The 27,781-nt window shown below is 39.4% G+C and overlaps 1 protein-coding gene across 2 annotated transcripts in view; it reads left to right on the top strand.

The window, feature by feature from the left end:
• ABCA6 (ATP binding cassette subfamily A member 6) overlaps positions 1-27,781 on the top strand; it is a 60,645-nt gene that overhangs the window by 20,417 nt on the left and 12,447 nt on the right. For both annotated transcript variants that reach the window (XM_045489554.1, XM_045489555.1), the window contains exons 11-27: positions 1,794-1,852; positions 5,220-5,330; positions 5,733-5,908; positions 6,120-6,239; positions 6,496-6,634; positions 7,162-7,252; positions 8,168-8,307; positions 11,752-11,868; positions 12,806-12,989; positions 13,378-13,544; positions 15,872-16,005; positions 16,773-16,910; positions 19,519-19,626; positions 20,786-20,959; positions 21,174-21,287; positions 24,852-24,971; positions 26,626-26,703. In XM_045489554.1, the coding sequence (XP_045345510.1) occupies positions 1,794-1,852; positions 5,220-5,330; positions 5,733-5,908; positions 6,120-6,239; positions 6,496-6,634; positions 7,162-7,252; positions 8,168-8,307; positions 11,752-11,868; positions 12,806-12,989; positions 13,378-13,544; positions 15,872-16,005; positions 16,773-16,910; positions 19,519-19,626; positions 20,786-20,959; positions 21,174-21,287; positions 24,852-24,971; positions 26,626-26,703 (2,170 nt within the window). The remainder of the gene's footprint in view (positions 1-1,793; positions 1,853-5,219; positions 5,331-5,732; positions 5,909-6,119; positions 6,240-6,495; positions 6,635-7,161; positions 7,253-8,167; positions 8,308-11,751; positions 11,869-12,805; positions 12,990-13,377; positions 13,545-15,871; positions 16,006-16,772; positions 16,911-19,518; positions 19,627-20,785; positions 20,960-21,173; positions 21,288-24,851; positions 24,972-26,625; positions 26,704-27,781) is intronic.

Below are 27,781 nucleotides of genomic sequence, written 5' to 3'. Positions count from 1 at the left end.
AACAAAAAAACAAAACCCACACACACATTAAAACCCCACTTCAATGGGTGTCCCACTGTGGTCAGATTCAGCACCATTTTAAGCCTTTCTCTTTTATATTTCCTGACTCTTTGGTGTAACCCCACCCACTGCCAGTGTCCTGGTTGAATAATTGTCCTTACTTTAATTTTGATCCATGCTCAGAAAAGCGGTTGACCAAATTATTTCCCTTTGAATTAAAGATGCCACCGTACATGATCTTATGTAGTCATGACATCTCTAACTTGTCGGAGCCTGGTTCCTGCCTCTTCCTGCATTAGTTCCCTTTGGGATTCTAATGTTCATTCAAGTTTGGTCATTACCCATTTAGAGGGGTGTGTGTGTGTGTGTGCGCGCGCGTGTGTGATATTCGAATGAAACCTTTAGATGTGGGAGCCTAATGCTGGGAGGAAAGGATAGGGTTAGCATTAGGTTGGTGTAAAAACCATGAGAATCAACGAGATAACCCATCAAGAGAGTCAAGAATGGGAAGACCATCATGAACCTGGAGAACACTGTGGAACACCAAGATAATGTGTCTGGCAAAAGAAGAGGACCTTACAAGGAAACCGAGATGAAACATTTAGGAAAATAGGAAGAAAGCCAGTAAATCCAATGTTACCTTGAACGTAGACATTTTCAACCAGGACACCGACACCAATAGCGACCCATAATCCAATAAGTAAGGAAAGAGAAGTCTTTGTTGCATTTAATAATTAGGGGCCACTAATGATTTCAGTATGAGGAGGTTCACTAGAATAGTGGGTTCAGAGTGATCGAGGAGGAAGTGAGAAAATGGACATGGAAAGAATTTGCTCCTATTTTTAAAAAATCTTTAAAACATTTTTTCATGTTTATTTTTAGGGGGGGGGGGGTCCAGAGAGAGAGAGGGAAACAACAGAATCCAAAGCAGGCTCCAGGCTCTGAGCGGTCAGCACAGAGCCCACTGCGGGGCTCGAAGGGGCTCAAGCTCACGAACCAGGAGATCATGACCTGAGCTGAAGTCAGGCACTTAACCAACTGAGCCACCCAGGTGCCCCAAAAATATTTTTTTTAATAAGAGGAGGAGAGGGGCGCCTGGGTGGCTCAGTCGGTTAAGCATCCGACTTCAGCTCAGGTCGTGATCTCAGGGTTCATGAGTTCGAGCCCCGCATCAGGCTCTGTGCTGACCGCTCAGGGCCTGGAGCCTGCTTCTGATTCTGTGTTTCCCTTCTCTGTTCCCCTCTGCTCACACTCTATCTCTCTCTCTCTCAAAAATAAATAAAGATTTAAAAAAGAATTTTTTTTTAAAGAGGAGAGAAATCTGATTGTATCCAAAGCAGAGTACAGGCCAAAGAGAAGCTATCAGAGAGGAAACTATAGAAAATGCAGGTGACAGAGGGTCTGATCAATGAACAAGGTTGAAAGGGGTGGGAGGGGATGGGAGGGCATGGGAGAGGGTGAGAGGGGAGAGTTAAAGAGTGCAAATTAACGAGCTGATTGTGTACAGAGTAGAAAACATCCAAAGACAGAAGGTGAGAACCATTCTAAAGTGTTCTGCTTCTCTAAGCAAAACATTAATAATTTAACTGTAACTTTAAAGCGACTTTTATTTTCTCTCTTGGGGAAAATGCTTACTCAAAAGCAAGTCTCTGTCTTTCTGAGCAGACTGGTTATAGCATCCCTTATTTCACATAAGGGGGTTGGTGTATCTGTCACCGTGACTGGGGTTGTTCCTGACTTCTGCTACTTTCACTTCTGAGTTGGCTGAGTAAACACCACTTCTGTCATTGCAGAATCAAAAACGTCAAAAAAGAATATACAGGAAAGTCTGGAAAAACAGAAGCACTGAAAGGTAAAGAGAAACGTTTCATTGTTTCATTGACTTCTTTATTGCAAAAAATGGGGAGAATTCCACGTGAAAAATGAGCACATGCACACGAGCAAAACAGAAAAAGAAAACAGAATACAAACAAGCTAACTCCACCATTTGGAGATTAACTGTGATTGAGAACTGGCTATAAAATCCTTCCAGGTGTTTCATGGATTCACTAATTTACAGAAATAGGGCCATGCCATGAAAGGTATGATTTCACTTTGTTTTTAAAGACGGCTTGCTAAAAACAATGTTGTATTTTATTTGCACTGTGAGGAAAGACCATCTAGACGTAAAATTGATATATATATTTTTATACTAGCCAGGGAATTTATATAGTTTCTATGTACTGGTGAGATTAACTAAAACAAGGTGAGTACAAACTGGGGATTGCTGGAGGGGAGGTGGGCTGGGGGGGGGGATGGGTTAAACGCGTGATGGCCATTAAGGAGGGCACTTTTGGGGAGGAACACTGGGTGTCATATGTAAGCGATGAATCACTGGGATCTGCTCCTGAAACCAAGACTACACTTTATGTTAATTAACTTGAGTTTAAGTAAATAAATAAATAAATAAATAACTTGAGTTTAAGTAAATAAATAAATAAATATTAAAAATAAATAAAACAAGGTGAGTAACCCCATTGACCATGAATGAAATTTCACAAGTGACCATCTCCACGGCAAACACAGTTAGAAGTTTGAATGAACCAATGCATCTGATACTAGATGCTGACAAATAGTTTTCTGTAACAAATACTTAGGTAAGATCCAAGTTAGTGGCCTCATTTTATAGAGGACAGCCTGTGTTTATTAGTAATGATTTTTAGGAAGAATGTGACTGATTTTTACAAGAGACGGGAAACCTGAGAAGTTACAAAAGAAGAGCCAGAGACCTTCCCTAAGGTTCATGGTTGTCTGTCCAGTGCTTTAGTTTTGCATTTACTTTTTAGTCCGTGGTGTGCCTTAACTCAGTCTCACTTATCCCTCTGAGGTCATTTCTCACTTTGAGAATTTTCTGTACCCGTGTCAGCAAATTTGTTCTCCGCCCCACCGCCTACCCCCAGGTTTTTCCCATCCAATGCCATCTCGATCTGTGGTTTCTTTCTTGAATTTTCGCCAAGGATACATTGAAGTCTTTTTTAAATTTGTCATTTCAGTTTTCCAGCGTGCATTATGAACCACTTTTGTACTCGTCAATAACCATGAACGACTTTTTACAACATCTTCAAAAAAATTAAAAAATTAGAAGTGATGAAAATCACTGCGTAGAAACACTATATGAAATCAACAGTTCCAGGGGCTCTTGGGGAAGTAATGGGGAGTTGCATGCTCTCAACCTTCTCCCCTCGCAGTTACTTCCTGTAGCAACTTTGGAACACCTCTGGGAACACGCTTTGAAGTCCTTACCCGCAGCCCGGCTTTCAGTGGCTAAAGGGGATTCCCATGTGTGGACACCTCAATTGACTGACACTAGTGAATGAAATTTGGCTTGTTTCCAATTTTGTCCTTATCATAAAAAGAAAAAAAAAAAAAACAAACTAGGGGGTGACTGAGTGGCTCAGCAGGGGCTCAGGTCCTGATCTCAGTTCCATGAGCTTCACATTGAACTCTATGCTGTCAGCTCAGAGTGGGTTTGGATCCTCTGTCTCCCTTTCTCTTTGCCCCTGCCCACTCGCTTTCTCTTTCTCTGTCTTAAAAACAAATAAATTAACATTAAAAAACCCCACCGTAATAAGCCTTCTTATTTAATCATTGTGAATATAATTGTGGATACAAATTTCTAAAAGCAGATAACTCAAAGGGACTATATTTTTAAGATTTTTATGCATATTTCAAATCATTTCCCTCCAAGGTTATAAAAATGTATACACTTGTGGGAAGAAGCAATAATTAAAAGCAACAGCAGTAATAATAGGGACACTTAAAGTTAGATGACTTCCATGGAAACAATGATAAGTGAGTTACACTGACTTTGTCACTGAATCCTGTCAGATAAATAGTATCTCTCCCATTTTGCAGATGAGGAACTGAAGCTTGTATTTCTTTTTTTCCAGTTAATATGGGTCAGTTCCAGGATAGAGATCATCAGTTTTCTCTTACTTTTGAAAACGTCATTTTTTCCATTTATAAACAGTAAATGTAAAACTTGTTAATGTGCTTGTTTAGTTCTCCCAATATTATTTATTAATTAATTCATCTTTTTGATGAATTTAAAAGCCTGTTTCATTAATCTTTATTTTTTCTGTTTACTTTGGTCCATCTTAGGCTTCTTTTACATTCCATAGTCAGTGTGTCCTAAAGCAGTAACATATTATTTTAATTATTATATTTATCCCACTGGTGTTACTCTATTACTAACATATTACTTTAATTATTATAGTTCTCCAATACTAACATATTATTTTAATCATTAATAATTTTAATATCATGTGGCCAAGACTAATTTCTTACTATTCTTTTCATTTTTCTGAACTATTGGAGCTTATTTTTCCAATGACTTTTAGAATCTTTGAAACGAATTATAAGTGAGTGTTTTAATGGATTGGATTACAATAGGAAGAATTTTCCCTTTACATGTAATTATTATTCCTAGTACATTTAATGGTTGAGTAAAGTGAACCTCATAGTGTTTAGTTCATCCAAGGTCATCCAGATAGAAAATGAACGAACTGGAATTCATCCCAGTTGTTAATTAATTTCAATAATGCCTGAAAGTAGGTCACAAATTTAACTGAAGGACCCTGATCTTTTAGACTTAATGTATTATAAAATTCTTAAGAATTTCATCCAAAGACTTTCCAAAACAGAATGTGGTTTTCACTTGGTGGTAGAGAAAACAAACAAAAAATAATAATGGAAAGGATTCTTAGGTGAATGACTTTCTTCTACTGACCTGTAAGTGCAAAAGGTTTGTAATGAAAGAATAGAAAATTTATAACAGGGGAAAATATAATTTTTGGTTGTTATATTTTAAAAGGTAATTAATGTCATGAGAAATGTTTATCATTTAATATTTGAAATGTAGGCTAGAAAAGAATACAGAATATGATCAAAATCTGTATATATATTTACATGTTCACATATGCACATGCATATACAATGGAAGTAATTGTGTTCCAATGTTAATATTTGAAATTGTAATTAATTTGGTCTTCTTAGGTGGTTGTATGTATTTCCAAATACTGTACAGGAAGCATGTTATTTTAGCAGCCAGGAGAATATTGAATAAACTATTGAAAGACTTGAGAATATCCAACCAAAATTAATTTTTTGTTCTATGTTTAGAACCAAGCCCTTTCTAACGCCCTCTTATTTTTAATGTCAATATTCTATTCTAAAAACAGACTTACTCCTTGACATATATGAAGGGCAAATCACAGCAATTCTGGGTCATAATGGAGCTGGCAAATCTTCATTACTAAACATCCTTAATGGATCGTCTGTTCCAACAGAAGGTGAGCAAAAAGAAATTTCTCAAAGGCAATATGTGCAGTGATAGAATGAGGTCATATGTTGCCTTTCTTATTTTAAGGTTAAATTTGACTGTGTAAGAGCAAATACTGTTTGTTTATCTAACATTGCTTGCCAGACTCCATGATTTTGAATATATCTCATGTTTCCCAGGTTTTCGTGAAAAGCATTATCCTTATTCCATTGTTATGTGATATTCCAGGGAAAATAGAGACCACCCTGAACATATATTTATGTTAAGGTTAATCCAGAGTTGTTGATAAATTACAAAGTCATTATTTTAGATATTTGTGGACATAATGCCAATGTCTTCCTGCAGAAGACCTTAAGCATTAATAAACACTCTCTCTTCCCAATGTTAAATTATTTTTAACTTCTGTGTTTAGGATCAGTTACCATCTATAATAAAAATCCCTCTGAGACACAAGACTTGGAGGAAATCAGAAAGATGACTGGCGTGTGTCCTCAATTCAATGTTCAATTTGACATCCTCACGGTGAAGGAAAACCTCAGGCTGTTTGCTAAAATAAAAGGGATTCGGCCACAGGAGGTAGAACGAGAGGTAAAGGAGCATGCCTTGGATTAACAGGGTAAATTTGCCAAGCTAAATCGTGACCACAGAATTTCCCTCAGGGATTTACCTACCCTATCAGGAACAAAATTTAGGCAAAGAGGTCCTAGTAAAAAATACAGATCTACTGCTGTCGTGGACGGTTAAAATCGTATAGTCCGCATCATCTTGGATTTTAAGTGTTGTGTGTTTTCTTGCGTAGGTACAAAGGATTTTATTAGAACTGGACATACAAAACATTCAGGACAACCTCGCTGAACATTTAAGCGAAGGACAGAAAAGAAAGCTGACCTTTGGGATTGCCATTTTAGGAGATCCTCAAGTAAGTGTGGCAATGCGTGCCGTGGAATGTGGACTGAATATTAGTAAAAAGTCGGGGTCTCCTTTGACCCCTAAAAGTAGCAAAGGTGTCATTGTAATGTGTCAAGAGAGACTCTGCTGGTAAACTACGATTGCAAGCATTCTGGAACATAAACGCTGGGTAGTTATTATTATTTGCTGTTTACTGTTCTCCATGCTACCATGTGGAAATAGTTACCGCCGAAGAGAGAGATTTTATACGTTGTCATCCTCTGTAGATTTTGCTCTTAGATGAGCCAACTGCTGGGTTGGATCCCTTTTCAAGGCATCGAATGTGGAGCTTCCTCAAGGAGCACAAAGCAGGCCGTGTGATCCTCTTGAGTACCAATCTCATGGATGAGGCTGACATCCTGGCTGGTAATTGTTGGTGTTATCTCAGTATTACGATAAAGAATTGGGGAAATGTGTATCTCTAGGGCAAGCGTTGTGCTCCCGTGACCTCGGCGAACCTTCCGTGTCATGGCCGTCTGGGGAGTCTAATACTCTATAGAACTCCACACCGACTGGATTATGACCGCTCATGAAAAAAAACCGTGATTGTTTTAGCTTTCAATGAGTCTAAACGTTGAAATCGATATATGTGGGGTTGAAACATATCCACTTATTGTTTGGCCTCCAGAATAGAAAATGGGCCAATGGAATTTCTGGGAATTTTTTTTTTCAAGAATTATTGGAGGGCACAGACATAGACTAGAATTCAGAATCTCATTTTAAATGCATCAATTTTAATGGGTATTTCAAATTTTTAAAGGCGTATTCAATATATTCATTTCCTGTGGAATACTTTTCCTTTGGAAATCTGAGCTTTGGTTCCTCACCTGTATTTTCTAGTGAGGGAAAAAATGACTCCCAACATCCTTTCTTTCTTGCTTCTTTTTAATCAGATAGAAAAGTGATCATGTCCAATGGGAGACTGAAGTGTGCAGGATCTTCTGTCTTTTTGAAGAGAAAATGGGGTCTTGGATATCACTTAAGGTAAAGACTTTGGGGGTAGATTGGATGTACGCATATCTATGTTTTCAATGCTGGTATATCAAAAAGGCAGACCATTATGAGGGCCAACTGTCCTTGTGCTCCGTATTTGCCAAACTAGTGACTAGTGCTCCCCGAATGTTTTTCCTGTCTCCTTGTATCTCCAGTAATGCTAATGATATGCAAAATTGCAAGATTAGAAGCCCAGGCTGACAGCTCCCAGGAGGGCTGGGCCACTTTCCAGGTACCTGCTCTGTGCATCCTAAAGGCATCCTCAGCCTCTGTCTTCTTCCCACCCTCCACTTCCCCCCGGCTGGTTCATACAATCCTGGAACATAGTTTCATTCTTTCATTGGGCACAAAATGAAATAGTTTCAGAAGCTAGTATCAAACGTGGGAATAAATCTGGTGGCAGAGAGGAAGAGTACCGTGTCTAACCAGAAAGTGTGTCTAGGTAAAAAGAATTAAAAAAAAAAACCCAAACCTAAAAACCTTATGCCCAAACAAAACACACACATAGGCCAAACCTCTCTGTTAGTCACTAATTCCCGATACCTGCACAGTCTGGTGTAGTAATTATTTTCCCTAAGCAATTCCTTCTGCCTAATGTTCTCACCTGGCTCTGCTTTTCTTCCTACTGGAAGTATAGTTTCAATTACAGCATGTGTTTGTTTGTCTATCTGTAGTTGTTCTGAATTTATACACCTTCTCTGTATAGGTCATAAGACTTGTCAAACTGATGGTATTATTATTATTATTATTATTACTTCTGTTGTGATTATTATTATTTTACTCATTTCGTTTGTCCCCTAAAGCCAAGTAAAGCGGTACTCAAAGGCTAGGTATTCAATAAAAGCTCTTCTTTTGTGACAGCAGTAGAGAAAACACAAATCAATGATCTTTTCTTTTAAATATTAGTTTGTACAGAAATGAAATATGTGATCCAGAAAAAATAACATCCTTCATTAATCATTACATCCCTGATGCTAAATTAAAAACAGAAAACAAAGAAAAGCTTGTGTATACCTTGCCTGTGGAAAGGACAAATAAATTTCCAGGTAACTTTAGTACGATTATAGTGGAATGAAATTTGGGAACAAGTCTTTACCCCATTCTTACAGTTTTCATTATTTAAGTGGATTTGGATTTGGTTTCTCTGAAAAGCAGAACTCGAGATGAAGACTTTAGTGCAATATGTTTGGTAATTGATGTCTAGAAACACCAGCAGGAAATGGGACATGAGAGAGGGAATGGAAGGAAGCTAGGGAAGTTTGCATTATTGAGTAGGTGTTTGCAATAAGAATGTGAGATATAATATCACTGGCATAAATAAATGAATCGACGAGCAAGGGGCTCGGAGTTATGTCACCAGAGGGGTGACAAAGCTGGGGTGTTTATTCACCGCTCCCTATCCTTCATCAGTGAAGGGTTGCTTCCAGGAGCGTAACGTTTCTAATCCATATGGCTTGTGCTCAACATGAACTCAACATACTTCAGAGCCCAGAAAAAAATGCCATCAGACAGGTGTTAATACGCAGATTTACTGCGTCTAAGTGAGTACAGAAGAGATAGGGGTGGGGTATCGGGGTGTCTGCTATAGATTCCCTTTTGTATTTTAATTTAATTGTGCATAGATTTACTTTGCAGGAAGAAAAAAAAAACCCGTAGTTTATTTGTTCCACAAAAGTGTTCCCCCTGGGTTCTGTCTGTTGGGTAGCAGTCCCAACCTAGGATTTGTTCCATAAGTAATTCTAATAATCACTAACTCTTTCTGCAATGTTTACTGCGGGTCAGGCACTATTCTACTAGCTTTGGACATATCAACTATTGAGTCCTCACAACTATTCTATGAGGTGGGTGCTAGAGTTTTCCCTGTCTTAACAATGAGGAGATATATCTCAGTCTTTTTTTATTTAAGCAGCTTCCCTTTTGTTTGAACATTTAGCTGATTAAAGGTTTAACTCTCTGCGGGGCTGATTTACACAGACTCATTTGGGTGACTGGATCTTATTAAGCAAATACTCAGGAATTCAGATTTAGTCTCACCCCCCAGATAAGGCAGCTCTCTGTGTCCTTGTAGGAGCTGGAAGATGATGTTCTCACGTCCCCAGGCTGTACTATGTTATTCTGTTCTGGGACTAACGTCCAGTGAGATACAACTAACCTACCTTCTGTTTTGGTTGGGGAAGGAGAAGAGTGAGTTATGTGCTGACGCCACCATGAGAACATGTCACACCAGAGTCCCCGGCCTCTGCAAGTCCAATGGCACACATATGTCCTGTACAAAATATGGAAGAGATAAATAATACATATTTATTGGGAACTACTAAAGAAGAGACACTTCTCGAGGCACTAGTGATGCAGAATTAAATAAGACATAGGAGTCCCTACCCTCACAGAGCCTACATTCCATTGGATGGGGAGAAGTGGACACACACAATAAGCCAAGCTATGTTACAATTTTATAATACAATAAGAAACAAGGCCATATGGGTTACAAAGATGACGAATGTCAGTCTGGGGTTTATATAGTGTCAGAAGTCCCAAAGAAGAAAATGATCAAAAGCATTCCAAGCAGAGGAGGGAAAGAGATGTTGGAGTGCAGTGAGTGCAGGAGTACACTGGCAACTGGGGATGGGTAGGGTTGTAGGGGTAGATAGAGGCTCGCTCATATAGAGCTTTAGAGGTTGTCATGTGGTGTTTGAATTTTATTTTAAATGCACTGAAAAACCACTGGAAGTCGTTAAATGGGGGATTGATGTGATGTGACTTATATTTTCATTCTCGGGCTATAAAAGAGCACTCTGGATATAGAGGAAGAAGAGTAGACACTGGGAGACCAGCCATGTGACGGGTGAAAGATGATGATCATTGGGCTACCATGGTACTGGTTGAAAGATGGATAAAAGTCGGTGGATTTGAAACACACATATATTTTAAGTTTATTTACTTATTTATTTTGAGAGAGAGAGAGAGAGCATGAGCAGGACAGGGCCAGAGAGAGAGGGAGAGAGAGGATCCCAAACAGGCTTTGCACTATCAGTGCTTGAACTTAGGAAGTGTGAGGCCATGACCTGAGCCAAGACCAAGAGTCAGGCACCCCTGAAACATATTTTGAGATAAAGTCAAAGAATCTGGATGTTGGCCAGTCTGTGGAGCATGAGGAAAAGTGAAAAATCCAACGGGACTTCTAGAATTTTGGTTTGAATCACCAGGTGGAAGGTGGTGTCATTTATTGTAAAATGAGGAGAGAGACAGTTGGATAGGATGAGAAGGAGGAATTGACGTTCTGTTGTAGCAAGTTTGCTTTGAGATGCTTTTAGACTTCAAAGGGGAGAGGTCAAGTGACTATACATTTGATTATAGGATATTGGACATCAGAGAACACTCAAAGTAAGAATTGAACTTGGGAATCATTAGCATACAGATGGATTTAATGCAAAGGGATTGGATTTGAGTGTATGGAAAGAGAAGGTGACCTCGGACTGAGCCCTCAGGACAGAGTAGAGGAAGAGTCAGAGAATGGTGGAAATCAAGAGCCCCCCCCCCCCCCCCCCGCCCATGAACTTGAAGGAAAAACAAAAGAATATGTACATTTTTACTGACTCAAAGGGAACAATGTTTGTCGAAAGAGGAAGTAGTCAAGAGCTGTGAATGTCACTGAGCTGGACCAAGACAGAGACAGAGAAAGAGGTGGAGCAGGGAGAGGTAAAATAATTTCTTAATAAAGCTTTTGTCCATTGACTTTAAAAATTGGAATCACTGATGGCCTTGGAAAGAACAGCTTCTGTGGAAGGATAGGGGTAGCATTTGGATTTGAGGAGTTCAGTTCAATAGGATGTGACAAACTGAAGGTGGTATAGTAGACAAATCTTTGAGCCATGGGTACACGTGTGTGGTGGGGGTGGGGGAGTGGGAAGGAGATTAGGTTTTTGTTGTTGTTGTTACTTGTCTTTATTTCCTGGATGACTTTACAGCATTATGCTTGCTGTTTGAGATGGCCCAGGAGATGTAGGAGAAATTGATGATACAGGCCAGAGAAGGGGAGACGATTGCTTTAGGAAGTCTTCAAGATGCCCGAATGGGATGGAATTGGGCACACAAGTCAGAGAGGTAGCCTTGGTGGGAACAGCTATACGTCTTCCACCCATACAGAATGAAGACCCAGAATATGGGTAGAAATACACATTGATTTGTGGTGTAGAGGGGAGAAGATAATGTTCTTTCTGATTGCTCGTATTTCTTCAAAGAAGTATTCTGGAATTCATGAGCTGAGAATAGAAGGTAGAGTACAGACGGTTTGAGGATAGAGGGGAAAGTTCTGACATGCTCATTTCAGAGAAGAACATTCTAATAAAATGTTGCTTTTGCTTACTGTGATAATCCAAAGACATATATTTTCTGAACAACATTCTGGATCATCTCCTAAATAAGCATTAGTTTACTGGGTTTTGTTATCAATGTGGTATTTAAAATGTATCTATTCCCATCTGTTGCCTTAGACCTTTTCAGTGATCTTGATAAGTGTTCTGACCAGGGTGTGATGAGTTATGACGTTTCCACATCAACTCTGAGTGACGTCTTCATGAAACTGGAAGGAAAATCAACTATCGAACAAGGTAGATTCGTTGTATAAATAACAGAAACTCAGTTTCCAAATAATCATGTATTCATTTAGTATTTGATAATGTCTTATGCATGATTTACACTAAAGAATGTGAATAATTCCACATTTGACTCTGCTGTTTGGGAACAGCTGTCATTATTTTCTAACATCATTACTAGGACTGAACACAGATCCCTTCTTGGAATATACCAAATTTCCCTTTGCGGACAACTTGCTTCCCATGTCAGCAGTTTTCCCCCATGCCCCAGACGCTCGCTGCTTCTTGGATATGTTGAGGATGTGAAAGCGTCTTGACCAAGGTCTTGAAGTCTGAGCAGATGTCTCCCCAAAATTGTTCTGAGCTTGTCCGTGTACAGAATTCCACCAAGGTCTTAATGGGGAAAATGCTAGGATCATCTCCTATGTATTTTGATGGGTGATAATAATAAAAGCAGTCGTTTATGGAGATGCTATGCCAGAAAATTGGATCAATGTGTGGATATAGTACATTAGCTTTCTACAATAGCCTTTCCCAAAAAAATGCGATTGGCATCATTTTACATAGGAGAAAACTACACCTAAGAGCACTTGAGCGATTGGTCCCAAATCATGATACTTCTTAGCCAACATGTAGGCATCAATGATTGGTTATTTCTATGGAGAATATTTCTTGAGATCCCTCAGAATATTGTTACAAATGGAACCTTCTATGCCTTATCAAAGGCTTGGCATAATGAGGTCACCCTTTACCGAATGCTTTTTTGGGTATGAATTTACTTATATTTTATCACTCAGTTCATTGAATGTGGATGTCATAAATATAATTCGTTTCTTATATTGTTTCCTTTGTAACTATCATAAAACAATTTTTAATGTTACTAAAAACAGAAAACTGTGATGCCCAAGGATGGCATTAATAATGTGTTGTGTGTGTGTGTGCGTGCATATAGATTTTGAACAAGCAGAGGTGATAAGAGACACAGAAAGCCTACGTGACATAGAGCCAGCTTGGTCTTCTCTCCCTGAAACGCGGAAGAATATGAGCGACTTGGGCCTCTGGAAAATGCAGATTTGCGCGATAGCACGGCTCCGTTTCTTGAAGTTAAAACATGGAAAGAAAGAGCTTTTGACCTTGTGAGTATCAGAGCACCGCAGTTTTGTTAGTGAGTTTCAAGAGAGGGTTGAGTCAGAAGAGAATTTAAAACTAGAACATGGTACCCAACATTCCTGCCAGAAAATGGATAAATACAACATTTCATTTTACTGACAGCAGTAGAAATGCATGCATGGCAGCACTTGATTGGCCTTATACATAGGTCTGTTTAATTTTTTATGGTTTGACAGCCTGGTGTTTATACAGCAACACCTTTTTGTACCGTGTGGCATGCTAAGGTCTGACTTTCAAAATTTTAGCGGCCGTAATCATGGCTGGCATAGAGTTGGTACCCAACAAATATTTGTGGAATATCTGGCGGCAAATGAAATTGCTACAGATACATGGTTATTTTTTCTTTATTGGTAGACTCTTGGTATTTGGAATTGCAGTGTTCCCGCTGGTTGTGGAAAAGATACTTTATGCCATATTATTTCAAAAGAGTGATTGGGAATTTAAACCTGAGCTGTATTTCCTCACTCCTGGACAACCCCCCGAAGACCCTCGTACCAGCTTGTTGATCATCAATAACACAGGTGAAGAGAAACATAAGACTTTAATCCAGAACTGAGTTATTTTTATGGAGAGGGGAAAAAAACCAAATCGTAAGACAAGAAAATGTGCACTTAGACTTCATTTATAGAAAACAGCTGAGGAACTATTCATATTTGCTCTGATTTTGGAGATGATAGTGATGGTGGGATAAGACAGAAAGAATGTGGGTCACTAGTTAACCTAGTTCAAGAAGAACTACCTGCCTCCCCGACTACCCCAAGCTATTATGTGAGAGGGAAATAAACTTATGTATTGATTGAACCACTCTATTTGAAATCTCTTCGTTGCAGCAGCCTAGCCTGTTCCATAAATATTATACACACTGATTGACATGAAAAGAAACACTTTTATACCCTATGCCCCTCCAATAGGATCTAGGAAGATTCCTGAAGACAGCATGGTACCCAGGCTCTTATTTATTCTATATTATGGGTAATTGGTTTTGTCTAACTTCTTATTTAACTTTGAGGAAGCTTTTGTTTCTGCCTAAGATGTCAAACACACACACACACACACACACACACACACACACACACACGCGCGCGCACACTCAGCATAGGAGTCCTCTCTTGATGAGTAACCCAGTCCATTCCAATATTCATATATGTCTGTGACCTGGGGTTATAGGTTCTCCTCTTTAAACAAAGGTGGCCTTTTAATTTCTGTTTCTCATTCTCTTTTCAATTTTGGTTTTAGAAAGTAAATTTTATTCACTCTGCTGCCTTAAAATGGGAAGTCTTGCTACTGGTGTATATTTTATTTCTAAGATCCAGAAATTTTCAGGCTACGACTGCCAGCCTATTCATTTTTGTCTTTCAGTCTATTGTTATCTCGTGTGTAAAGCTTCCTCTCCAGTTGTTCTAAGAGCAATATACTTGGATTAACTTGTTTTATTTTCCTTCCCTGGACTCAGTTGTGAGGTGTTTTGTGATTTAAGTTTGAGGCTTCTATGCCGTCTTGTTCCTCTTTTCTCAAAATACGATGCTTCTTGGTAAGATGTTCATCTTTAAATCAAAGAAGCCCTGTTTGCCTAAGTGAATGTGGGTAACCATTAAGGTTTCCTTCCTTAGGTGACTGTGGAAATTGAGTGTCACACTCTCAGGATGCATGGAAAGCTTATTTTCTATGTACACGTTTCCTTTCCCACCTGGTGGGAAGCCTAATTCATCTGGGGCTTGACCCAGATGAATTTTCTGATCCCAGAACCCCTTCTAAGTCCCAGTGTGAACTCCATTTCAAAGTCCAAATGAGCAAAAAATGAGAGTCCCCCCTTGTTTCTTTTTCCATTCCATCCTGTCCTTTTAATTGTCTGGAGTTACTTTCAATCTTGCCCTGCGATTTTCCCCAAATAATATCTCTTAACAAGTAAATCTGGGGACTTGTCTCCTGGGGACAGCTGTTCCGTGTGGAACATGGGAGAGGACTGTGGGCACTTTGTTTCAGGTGGGGTTGACCGGTTAATGAGCATGACTGTGGCTTCAGAGACCTCTTTGCCCCCTTGAATTTGTCCACTCTGAGTTTAGATATCCTGGAAATTGGTGTTTCCTTTATAGTGGAAATAGGCTGTGGGTTTTTCTCTGTCAAACAAATCTCATCTGCTTTCTTCTTTAGGGGCATATCAAAAACTTTGGTCTGATAGTGGCACTCTTTTCATTTCTGACATATATATATATATATATATATACACACACACACACATATATAATTTTATTTTTATTTATTTATTTATTAAAAGCATATTAACATATTTTATATTTATACATATTTAATATATATTAATATATTACATAAAATAGATCTTAATTTACATAATTTAAAATATAATATGTACTCCTGAAATATATAATATATATAGGTAATAGCCATGTACATAAAATATACGTATATGTTAACATACACATAGTATATATTTACTTTTCTGTTTTTTGAAGAATAAGGCAGAGAGGGAAGTATTATTATTATTATTATTGGCCATTTTAGGCTGGCTCATCTGAAGTACTGATTGTATTTCCACAAATTATTGAGTTCAAGTGTATTTTTTTTAGCCAAGAGTCATAAAATAATCTTGTTTTAATAGTTACATGTTAACTTGCCCTAAAAAGAATTGTAAAGCTAAGTCATCGCAGCACAAGATTTGATAAATAAGAAACAGTAGAGTGGGCTAATCTTATTATCGTGATGCCCAAAGAGACATGCCTTCACATAATGTTGTGTACGTATTGACTTTAAATTGTGTTGTGGTTTATTTGAAAGACTTGACATGTATGTTCTTGCGTTCTGTGGGCTTCTGTTATTGATTTCATACTAGAGTCAAACATTGAAGATTTTATACAGTCACTGAAGCATCAGAATATACTTTTGGAAGTAGATGACTTTGCAAACAGAAATGGCACTGGTGACCTGTCATACAACGGAGCTATCATAGTTTCTGGTAAACAAAAGGTATGTTTGCCTCTTGTCTCTTGCTTTTACTTTCATGAAAAAAAAAGACAAAAACGAAGCGCTACATTCTTAACTGTTTTAAAAAACGGCGTCAACCCAGCTAGTACACTCAACTTGATTTAAAAGCATTTGGGGATCATTACTGAATAAACTGTGAAATGTAAGTGAGCTTTTGTAAAACATTTCCTATCTTAACTTTGGAATTAGATGATTTCTACATATGAAAGTAGCTAAATGTAATTGCATTATTCGGATTCAATAAAATGTTAGACCTTATAATCACCAACCATGACTTTAAGGAATCCCATTCAATGCCTAACTACCCTAAAGATGTTTTTATGTACAGTTGACCCTTAAACAACATGGGTGTTAGGGGAACCAAGCCCCTGCACAATCAAATATCCATGTATAACTTTTGACTCCCTAAAAATTTATCTCCTTAGAGCCTACTGTTGACCAGAACCTAACTGATAAGATAAACAGTCGATTAGCACATACTTTGTGTGTTCTATGTATTATATATTGTGTTCTCGCAATAAGGTAAGCTAGAGAAAAGACAATGTTACTCAGAAAGTCATAAGGGAGAGAAAACACACTCACACTACTGTATTATATTTATCGGAAAAAAATTCTCGTGTAAGTAAACTGTGTAGGTTAAACGCGTGTCGTTCAAGGGCCAACCGTATTGAGAATATTAGTATGAAAGCGTTTTTGTTGTTCTTTAGTGATTTGGAATTAGCGTTACTTTGTCTTTGTTTTATTCGAAGGATTATAGATTTTCAGTTGTGTGCAATACCTTGAGGCTGCACTGTTTTCCTATTCTCGTCAATATTGTTAGCAACGGACTACTTCGAATGTTTAATTCTACACAAAATATTCGAATTGAGAGAAGCCCATATCCTTTTGTAAGTATTGGATTTACTCATTCTGAACAATTAGGAATTTGGCAAGCAACCAGTGTGTTCCCTCTTTAGCTTTTAGATGTTCATAATTGATTGTTAATCCTAAAGTGGTTTTTTTTGTCCTAACATTTTAAACATCGTATCTAACAAAATAACAATTTGTTTTCTTGTTATTATCAGGGAGTGCTCATGGGGGAACTTTTCAAGACTTTGTCATAGTCTAGAGAATCTCCTGCAAAGATACAGATTTGATTGCAGAAGTGTATTGGAGAGAGTGTGAGTGAGGGTGTGTGTGTGTGTGTGTGTGTGTGTATGTGTGTGTACGCTAAATCAGAAATCAAGAACACTTGTAAAACAGCTTTAGAATCTTGCAAGTCTCATATAATTTGTTGGTGGACCCCCATTGACTAAATGGATAGTAGCTGGATCTGAAGGAGAATCAACCAGTTCTTGGGCTATCTGCCTCCTGATTAATTCCTTCGTCAACCCATAGTTGCTCTGCATCCCAGGGGTATCTGATGTGCACAGGCTACATTTCCGCGGCTCCTTGTCAGCTGGCTATAGCCTGGATTTGGACAATAGGAAGCAGTAGTGGGAGAGCAAGAGGACCCTGCAGCAGGGGGTCCAGTCTCCAGTCACATTGCTTCCTTCCTTTGCCCCTCCAGCCCAGAAGTGACGGTGTCTTCTTGCTTTATCATCCTTGTTGGCTTCTCTGCTCTGTCCACCCATGTAACCAGTGCATGATTATTTTCTTTCTAAGTACTGAAGGTGGTAATGGTTTTCTGGTCAGACTTTGATACTCAAGAGGGATCTCTTAAGAGCTGACTCAAACTATTTCAAGCCAGGAGACTGGAAGCACAAAAAACAGGATTCGAAATGGAGCCACCGATCAGTCGGTTAAACATCTGACTCTTGATTTCGGCTCAGGTCATGATCTCACAGTTGTAAGATCGAGCCCCGGGTGCTGTGGACCTGGAGTCTGCTTGAGATTCTGTCTCTCCCTCTCTCTCTGCCCATCCCCCAACCACTTCTGCTCTTTATCTCTCTCTCTCTCAAAAAAAAAAAATGGAGCCATCAAAAGGGGAAGCCCATTTTGTGACAAAGGGGTTGAATTCAGTTTTGGCTTCTCTGCGTTAGTGGTGCTGGGGGTACGTGCAAAGAGAAGATGGACAGAATATACTTGAGAGGCCAACGATGGACACATGCATCTATGAGTGAAGCCACCACTAACTGTGAGAGCCAGCACAGTGCAAGAGTAGGGTGGTCTGAAGGGAACGCTCCAGAAAGTAGAATCAACTGGCAGTAGAAAGAGATAGATGTTATCCCCTCTTGATCTTTTAGTTTCTAAATGTCATTACTTGTTTATTCAGGATCAGAATAGACAAGGCCCCAAGGTTCCTCTCCTAGGCCTCCCCAGTGGCACATACCTCTCTTCTCTCGGCCGTTCTTATGAAAACAGTGAGGCATTTTCCCACCTGGTGAAATATTTGAACGGATGGGCAAAGCCCCTCAAGCCTTAAGTAAAGTGGAGAGTGGTAGAATTATTTTGAGTTAGCCTACCGCACCACTGAACTGTCATTATACCCAAGAGGCAGGCCTGTACCCTGCCTGAGCATAGACCCAGCCCCAGGCAGACACTGGTTTGGGGACGGCGACTCAAAGTTCATCTCCTGGCCCACTGTCTTGGTGGCACGAAGGGCCATCTTCATCTTCAGAATACATCTGACTAGACGCTGGTGTCTTCACACATCTATCACCGGGTTTGCTGGGAAAGACGTGCGACTCAGAACGGAATAATCTGTGTTTCCAGGATCGTAATTCCCAAATGATTATTTTTGGTATCGTGGCCAAACCACATAACATAAAACTCGTCACCTTAGCCATGTTTAAGTGTGTAGTTCAGTAGTGTTAAGTCTATTTGCATTATTGTGAAACAGATCTCCAGAACTTCTTCGTCTTGCAGAACTAAAACTTCATCCCCATCAAACAAGAGCAGCCCATTTTCCCCTTCCCCCAGGCCCTGCTAATCATCGTCCTCCTTTCTGTTTCTATTAATTTGTTGCTACTTTTGATACCTGATATAAGGACAATCATGTAGCATTTAGTTTTTCGTGACTGGCTTATTTCCCTTAGAGTAATGTCCTCAAAATTCATCCATGTTGTAACATGTGACAAGATGTCCTTCCTTTTAAAGGCTGGATAATATTCCACTGTATGTATATATACTCCACAGTGTTTATTCCTTCCTCTGTTTGATGGACATTTGGGTTACTTCCACGTCTTGGCTATTATGGATAGTGTTGCTATGAACATGTGTGGGCAGATCTCTCTTAGAGACCCCTGCTTTCATTCTTTTCGATGTACACCCTGACGTGGATCCTGAGTTATATTTTGCTTCTTGTTTTCTTCTAGAAGGTGAAGCCTCACGTTAAATGATCGGACATCGTTTCCCCTCCCACCTTCATGCATAGATGTTGCTGAACTAGGCATACACTTTTATTTTGATTTTCTAAGACTTCGAAAAGCGTATTCTGGATGATAATTAGCGTTTGTTCCTTTCTTTTTTTTTTTAAACATTCACCAGTTTAAAGTGCCTTTTTTACATTTGCAGAATTACGTGTTATTCTCGATTGGGCTGCCAGAAGGTTCCATGTTCTTATTTTGGGTGGTGTGCAGCATGTCCCCTTACATCTCCATGAGCAGTGTCAGCGATTACAAAGTAAGAAAGGGGGGTGGGGGGAACTGCGGGGACTTCAGAAATTGTGTTTTAAATGGTGTGTGTTCAAAATGTTTCCCTGTGAGGAAAACATATAAACATGCATTTAATTTAGATAGTATAGTTAAGCGTTATTTCTATCAAGTCAGAAAGTTTAGTTCCAAAACACAAAGTATCTTTTACTTCAAAATTTCAGGAAAAATGCAATAATTTTACAGGGACTCAAATTAATGTAAACTTTCAAAGGGGATTATTATACAACTTTCGACTGCGTTATTTCCCAAGGAAAAGGAAGAAATCGTTGATATTCACACTGAGGACCAGATTGAAGACTTACGTCCCCTTTCTACTGCAATAGACACAGATATCTCTTTGAGACCCTGCTTTCAATTCTTTTTGGTGTAGACCCTGAAGTGGGCCCTGAATTATATTTGACTTTACATTTTACAAAGATAAAATTTGTGGTTGTATTTGTATTTGTTCCTGTCTGTGATTCACAGCAAAACAGTTAAATCAGATTTAGCCAATGGGACAGATGAACTTTGAATCACCATCCCTATTCTGAGCCTGGAACTCCCAGAACATACTTGGGTAATGGGTATTGTCCTTCAGGTCACAGAACAATATCTCTCTTGAAGGAGGCCTATGCCTTGATCATTATGAGATCTGCTTTTTTTTTTTTTTTTTTTTTTAATTTTTTTTTTTTTCCAACGTTTATTTATTGTTGGGACAGAGAGAGACAGAGCATGAACGGGGGAGGGGCAGAGAGAGAGGGAGACACAGAATCGGAAACAGGCTCCAGGCTCTGACCATCAGCCCAGAGCCCGACGCGGGGCTCGAACTCACGGACCGCGAGATCGTGACCTGGCTGAAGTCGGACGCTTAACCGACTGCGCCACCCAGGCGCCCCTGAGATCTGCTTTTCTATTCATTAGGCATGTGTTAAAGTGGGAATCTAACCTATAAAATAAAACATGTTTTCACAATGGCTGCCATTATGGAATTGGCTCTTTAGACCTCGGGTTCTAAATAGTATGTGCATAATTAAATTATTAGAAGATCTACAATGACTTGATTCCATTTATCTTTAAAATCTCCCCCAGTGTGTTTGTTTTGGATTTGGATTTCAACTGAATCTGTGTATCTCCTGTTTTCTCATCAGAGGAGAGCTAAGTCCCAGCTGTGGATCTCTGGCCTCTACCCTTCTGCCTACTGGTGTGGGCAGGCACTGGTGGATATTAGCCTCTTCGTTTTTCTTCTCCTTTCAATGTATTTAATTTTCTACATCGCAAACATAACAAGCATTTATATCACAAGTCGAATTGTGTTTGCCCTGGTAAGTGACACACCATATAGACGATATCTTATAAAGTATAACGCTTGATATTTTCTATAAGGAAGACAGACACATTTTCATTTTGTCATCAACTAAAACCAAAAAAAAATTCAAAGTGCATGTGCAATAAGACATTTTAAAAAATTTGTAATTTAATTTTTCCCTCGGTTAATACTTCAGGGTTTGACCCTGATACTGTTTGTATTATCTTCAGGCTGTGATTACGCTTGGTTATGCAGCTTCGCTGGTCTTCTTGACGTATGTGATATCGTTTATTTTTCGCAAGAGGAGAAAAAATAGTGGCCTTTGGTCATTTTGCTTCTTTATCGTAAGTACACGTACAAACCTATTGATAGAGAGACAGTTATTTTTTAAACTTTCACTGTCACGTTAGATATGGTCACCTTTGCCTTGAGAAATGGGAAAAAAGTAATACCTTTCGATTACACTGTAGAAAGGAGAGGAAATGTTACATGTTTCCGAGTCAGTGACCTTCCTGAAGAAGTCACGTACAACCCCTTGACTAGCGTTTCTGGAGAACCTTACAGAAGACTGGAAGTGCAAGGTGCTACTATTGAGTTTATGGGTTCTTCAGAATACAGGGCTTCCTGGTGACATTAGGACAAAAAATGGCTTTGTAGCATTTGTCAGCAGAAATGGACTGTACTGTCAAATGTCACAGTCCATTTCTACGGGCTTCAAGAAGGTATCCTTGAACCTCAGATGCTAATAATTTCCAAGATTGGAGATGTTTTTGTACCTACGCCAGAGAACTTATTGGTCAATATGAATGAAAGATTACTGAATGCCCAAGGTTGCTGAAAATGTGGACAAAATTTTGTCAGCCAAGTTCTAGGATTTCGAAGGGTATCATTTCTTTTTTTTTTCTTTCTTTCTTTTTTTTTAATTTTTGACAGAGAGAGAGACAGAGCATGAGCGGGGGAGGGGCAGAGAGAGAGGGAGACACAGAAACTGAAACGGGCTCCGGGCTCTGAGCTGTCGGCACAGAGCCCGATGCGGGGCTCGAACTCACAGACCGAGAGATCGTGACCTGAGCCGAAGTTGGACACGCAGCCGCCTGAGCCACCCAGGTGCCCCCAAAGGGTATCAGTTCAACAGAATATGAAGGCTTTCCAGACTCGATACACCAGAATCTGCCAGAACAATAGCTCTCACTGCTTGGCTTAGGGAGCGGGGAAGATATAAATAATGAAAGTCTCGTGAAGGCAAATTTCCTTCAAAACATGGTAGAAGGCAAAATAGATTCCGCATTGTCATATAAATTCTTTTGCATAATTTTTCAGCCGCAAGTGAATAAGTGAACGAATGAAGAAATTTGACTCTGCTCTTTCTAAGCAAAGTCATGCTAATGCAAATCACCTGTCCTATTAGGATTGTGGAATAACGTGATGGTTAAGACGTTCACACTGTGATATGAACCAACTAGTAAATAAAGGGCTATAGCAGATAATTGAACACGCAGCTCTAAAACACTGTTTTTCAAATAGAAATATATTTACATATGATTGGGTAGCTTTTTCCTTTGCTGCCAACTATTTTTGAATTATTACAGAGTAAAATTAGATGAGGCAGTATTGCAGAGGCAAAGTAAATTTTGGAAAATAAAGATTTCTTTGTTCAAGATGTAAAAAATATATATTTACTCTAGTATTCCAGTATAATACAGGTTTATACTTTCTGATTATTTTCCCTTTTCCTTTCTCATCTGTATCTATTTCAGTGTGTTGGTCTCTAACATTTTATTTTTCTATCAGTGAAAAGAAGCTACATACTTATGGAATATTGGAACGTCAGATTTAAAAAAAAAAAAATTCGTTATCTGGTATCATTCGCCTCATTTTCTAGAGGAGGGAAAATGAGTCGCTTGTTTCCAGGTCACACACAAACTATTGGCGACTCAAGAATAAAATTGACGCCTCCAACCTCACGCACATCATTACACATGTCACAAGGTATGAGGTAGCAGCAAGGTTGACAATATTAATTTAAAGTCTGTTCTGATCAGCATCTGGATTTGGGCGTAACTCTTTGATTTGCCATGCACCGTCCATCTTCGCACAGACCTCAAGCTGTTTTGCAATACCTTTGTGCCTGGTACAAAGAACTTATCATTTTATTTGAAATATGTGTTGAGGCAGCGTGTGTTGCGAGAACCGATCTTGCACGACGCAGTTAGTATCCATTTAAACCACGCCAGGTCATTCATTATCACTCACAGATCATATATAGAAACGTATCGGACCATGGGCAGTGCAGCTGTCCTTTTGCGATCTTGGGTATATTTGCAAGGACAGTGTAGGTGAGGCCTCTCCATCACTGAGTGAAGCCACAGTCAGCTGTCAATTTGTTTCTGGAGTCCAGTGGATTCTCATAGCCCACAGGGTGTGGTACCTCATGGGTATCTTAGGTCCCTGTCTAATAAGGAAGCACCTGTCAGCCCATGATGGTGCCCATGATGTCAGCCCAAGAAGAGAGGTAACCTCTCTTCTTGGCACACTGAGTCTTAGCTTATTGGTTGTAAAATGAGAACATTTTTTTGAATTTGCCATCTAAAATGCTTATTGTGCTCTTACTGAACCCTTGATTACAACTTCTTTAGTTGTATTCCCAATTGTTTTTTATGTGTAGATTATCCATTCCCCCCAAACTCTAAATTCACTGAGTAGCCATTCAACATTCCCTTATGTAACCCACTAAACAGTATAGTTTTCTGACATAAAGACTTAGGCATCACACACACATAGGGTTTTGAATTCCGATTTTGTCACTGACTGACTGTGTGATCTTGGGGATGTTAGTTATGGTCTCCAAACCCTGGATTTCCCATACAAGGAAGGGATAGCAAGAATGACCACATTATGGTGTTGTGAGCATTAAAACAAACAATGCATGCCAAGTTCTTAATGCCTGGGGTTTGTGTGATATTCAGCGAATTTAATAGCTACAACTTTTACTATTTTTATGATAATTCTCACACTAATAAGATCCAGAAAAGGTTCAAAATAGTGCTCAATACAACTGTGGACTAATAAACTGATCCTTAAAACAGAACAATGAAAAATCATCTTTATCCCTCATCCCACATTTACCAGTATTTTGAAAGCAAATAAGTCCATTGTAATCAAAATACAGAGTCTCAAAATCAATCAGTGTAATCAAAATGCAGATAAAATTATCTGTTTGGAATGGGGCGTAAATGGAGCAGGAATGACATTGAGAAAGCATTAGTCTAGGTAGGAGGCAGTATGGACTTTTTAAAATAACTACCCATAGGGGACCCTGGGTGGCTCAGTCGGTTAAGCATCAGACTTCAGCTCAGGTCATGATCTCAAGACTCGTGAGTTTGCGCCCCGCGTCGGGCTCTGTGCTGACAGCTCGGAGCCTGGAGCCTGCTTCGGATTCTGTGTCTTCCTCTCTCTCTGCCCCTCCCCAACTCACACTCCGTCTCTCTCTCCTTCAAAAATAAACAAAACATTACAAAAACTTTTTAAAATAAAAAAATAAAACAAAGTAACTACCCATATAGCTTCTCATCTTATGCAGGTTTTTATACATTCACAATATTGTTACCTTAGCTGCAAAAGGGTGATTTCTCTCTTTATCTTATTGTCTTAGACTGCACTTAATGCACTCTCAGGAAGTCTTTGCCTTAATCTCCAGGTTTTTATGTAAAATGTTTCTGTTGGGGAGCTCACAGTCATGTTTATTCTCATTAACTAAAACCCCTCCCTTCCCTTCTCCATCTGAAAGTGGTAAATCTGTATGTGGGGAAATTCTGATATAGATGATAACATTTACATTTTAAATATTTTCCCCAATATCAATGGACTGTATATGTCTGACCTGTAATATATCTTCACTTGCCTTGTAGACCTCAACCATTATGTTTGACACCCTTGTAATGAATCACTTCACCTTACCTGTCTTGATTGCCAGCATGATATTAATTCCTTCATCCACCATGGGTGAATTTCTAGCTTTTTTGGCAGAGGTAAGAAATATTAACCATTAATATGTCATTAATTTTGAATATGCAGCCCATTAAAGTGCTTTGCCCCAATTCCGTAAAGACAGAACGCAGGCTAGTGGTTTCCTGGGGTTGGGTTGGGTTGGGAATGGGGTTTGATAGCAAATGCAAATGAGGTATCTCTTTGGGGTGATGAAAATGTTACTAAGGTGAATTGTGGTGATGCTCTCCCAACTCTGTAAATTTACTGAAAATCCTTGAATTGTATACTTAAAGTGGGTGAATTTCTTGGCATGAAAAATTAACCTCAATAAAGTTTTGCCATATGCACTTTGCAAAACATAAGCATTGTCAAATGCTATTCAAATCTAATGCCAGATTGAAAACCATTGCCTAGTTTAATAGGTATTCATTATCCATTGTGAGGATAAAACCATATACAGGGTCATTTATTCATTCGAAAATACACATTAACCAGTGGTCTGTGTTGGACCCTGTGCTTGTCTTTGGGAAACAGTATTCTGTGTCAGGTACTGTGCGGGTCACTGGGGACACCTGATGAGCAAGATAGCACAATTCATCCTTTCACCATTCACTTGGTGAAACGACTCAGTGCAAAAGGCTTAAAAGTTCCAAAAGAGAAGGGCAAAGTGCCAAGGGCAAGATACAAAGCACAGCTGACATGATCTAGAGAGTCAGATGATTCTTCTGGGGGAAGCAATGCTTCCACAGGATCCTGAAGAATGAGTCAGAATTAATTAGCAGGAGAGGGGGGCAGAAGGTAAGCATGTTCTGTGGAGGGAGGCAAAGGCACTGAAACAGGAAAGACCAGGAGGCATTAAAGAAAGTGGGATTCAAATGGAAAGAAGTGCACGAGGAGATAGATGTGCTGGATGGCTCAGCCAGGAAGATGCCTTTAGGGCCTCACATCCATCATCCTGGATGATACTTCCAAGAAAGTAGAGAAAGCTGCCCTAATCCCTCGTGTTCTTGGGGCCCCTGGAAAGCCCTCTGTCTGCAGAAGCACTTTTCCATTGATTGAAGAACACTTAGAATTCTCAATTGGAAATCCCTTCCTTTGCTTAAAGCAATCCCCTAAAATATAAGCAGACCTGCCGAGTGAACCACACTAACTTATATCTGTCATACATTATTTAGGAGGAATGAGCTACTTTCTGAACGTACTGACTGATGAAGGAAGAATAGCATGATGTGGCTAACTATTATGGTGGAAAGTCACCATCAGGGTAGGAGGGGGCCCAGAAAAGGCTCTTGAGGGGCATTTGGGACAAATATTGTCAATCCCTATTATTTTTCACAAGGATCCTCTCTCTGTGATGCCTTCAGTAGACCTGAAGCAAATGTGAAAACAAAAAATTAAACAACAACAACAACAACAACAACAACAAAAGATTGGAAAAGAGAACAGACACAGGTCACCTGTTCACTGGGAGACAGCATTGAGTAGGGGTCCCCTCTCTTCCCTGCAGTGGAATATTTGTCACCAGTGCACACAGAGGGCTCAAGCTTGATGCTTGCATTGAAAATATGCAATTTGTGGAATTTCATTTTATAGATTGGTTGGTTGGTTGGTTGGTTTATTGGAATTTCATTATTTAAATGCAAATCATAAAGCTGATGAATTTCCACTTAGCTCTTTTTCTTTCTGTCTTTGCAGAGAGCCCAGGCGTACCATTCAGACAATCAGGACCACCATTTTGATCTGAGTGGAGTGGATCTTCTAGTATGCCTAATAGTAAGAAGGCCTTTCTACCTCTTTACCTATTTTTTTTATAGTTACCATTTACTACAATAACTATTTGGTTTTATCTGACGGGTACCAGCTTTGAAAGCCCTTTGGATACAGTCTCAGAATAAGATAATTCAGACATGAATCCAAATCATGAGTTAGTTTTTATATGCCTGAGTGGACTGGGTAAGTCCAGAATTTAATATAAAATTAACTTTTCATGTTTATTTATCCTGTTTATGCCACCTCCAAGTTTGAGAGAGCTTGTTAGAAACACAGGTTCAATGTAACTTAAGTCCTTTGAATTAGAGATAAAAAGGGCAACGTTAAATAATAAAAATGAAAGGGAAAGATGATTTTGTTGGTATGCTTGGGCTGAAGAAAGCTACAGTCTCTGGATACAACGTGTCATTACTTTTCCAGACATAGAAGCAAAACTGGACAGAAGTCCCTGCCCCTGTAGAGTTTATATTCTGGTTGGAGAAGCCAGATAATAAACTAAAATAAATAGTATATATTGTGTCCAATGGGTAGTCAGGAAAGGCCTGAGTGAGAACTAAAGATCGGAGGTGGGGCAAGAAAGCAGGCTGTAGGGAGAGCTTGGGGAAGAGCATTCCTGTGATAGGGGCACGAGGGACCCTGGCTTGTCCCAGGGTAAGCAAGGAGGCCAGTGTGATTGTGGCAGAGTGACCAAGGAGAGAAGGGTACAAGAGAAGATCTCAGAGGTCACAGGGTAAAGTGCAAAGAGGACAGAAAGAGCTGACACAGAGCATTCTGGGTCACTCTAAGGACTACCTTTTCTTTGAGTAACTGAGGACTCATTGGAGGGCTTTAAGCAAAGCAATATGATTGAACTTATGTTTTAGTTTCTTTTATTGTTTTCAAGTTTATTTGTTTTGAGAGAGACAGAGACAGTGTGAGTGGGAGAGGGGTAGAGAGCGAGGAAGAGAGAGAAAATCCCAAGCAGGCTCTGTGCTGCTAATACAAAGTGCGATGCGGGGCTCAAACCCATAAACCTATGAGATCATGACCTGAGCTACAATAAGAGGCAGGTGCTTAACCGACTGAGCCACCCAGGCACCCT

Source organism: Leopardus geoffroyi, chromosome E1, assembly GCF_018350155.1.
Source record: "Leopardus geoffroyi isolate Oge1 chromosome E1, O.geoffroyi_Oge1_pat1.0, whole genome shotgun sequence".
Lineage (NCBI taxonomy): Eukaryota > Metazoa > Chordata > Mammalia > Carnivora > Felidae > Leopardus > Leopardus geoffroyi.
The sequence above is the reverse complement of the archived record's forward strand: the minus strand, read 5'-3'. Positions and strand labels throughout refer to the sequence as shown.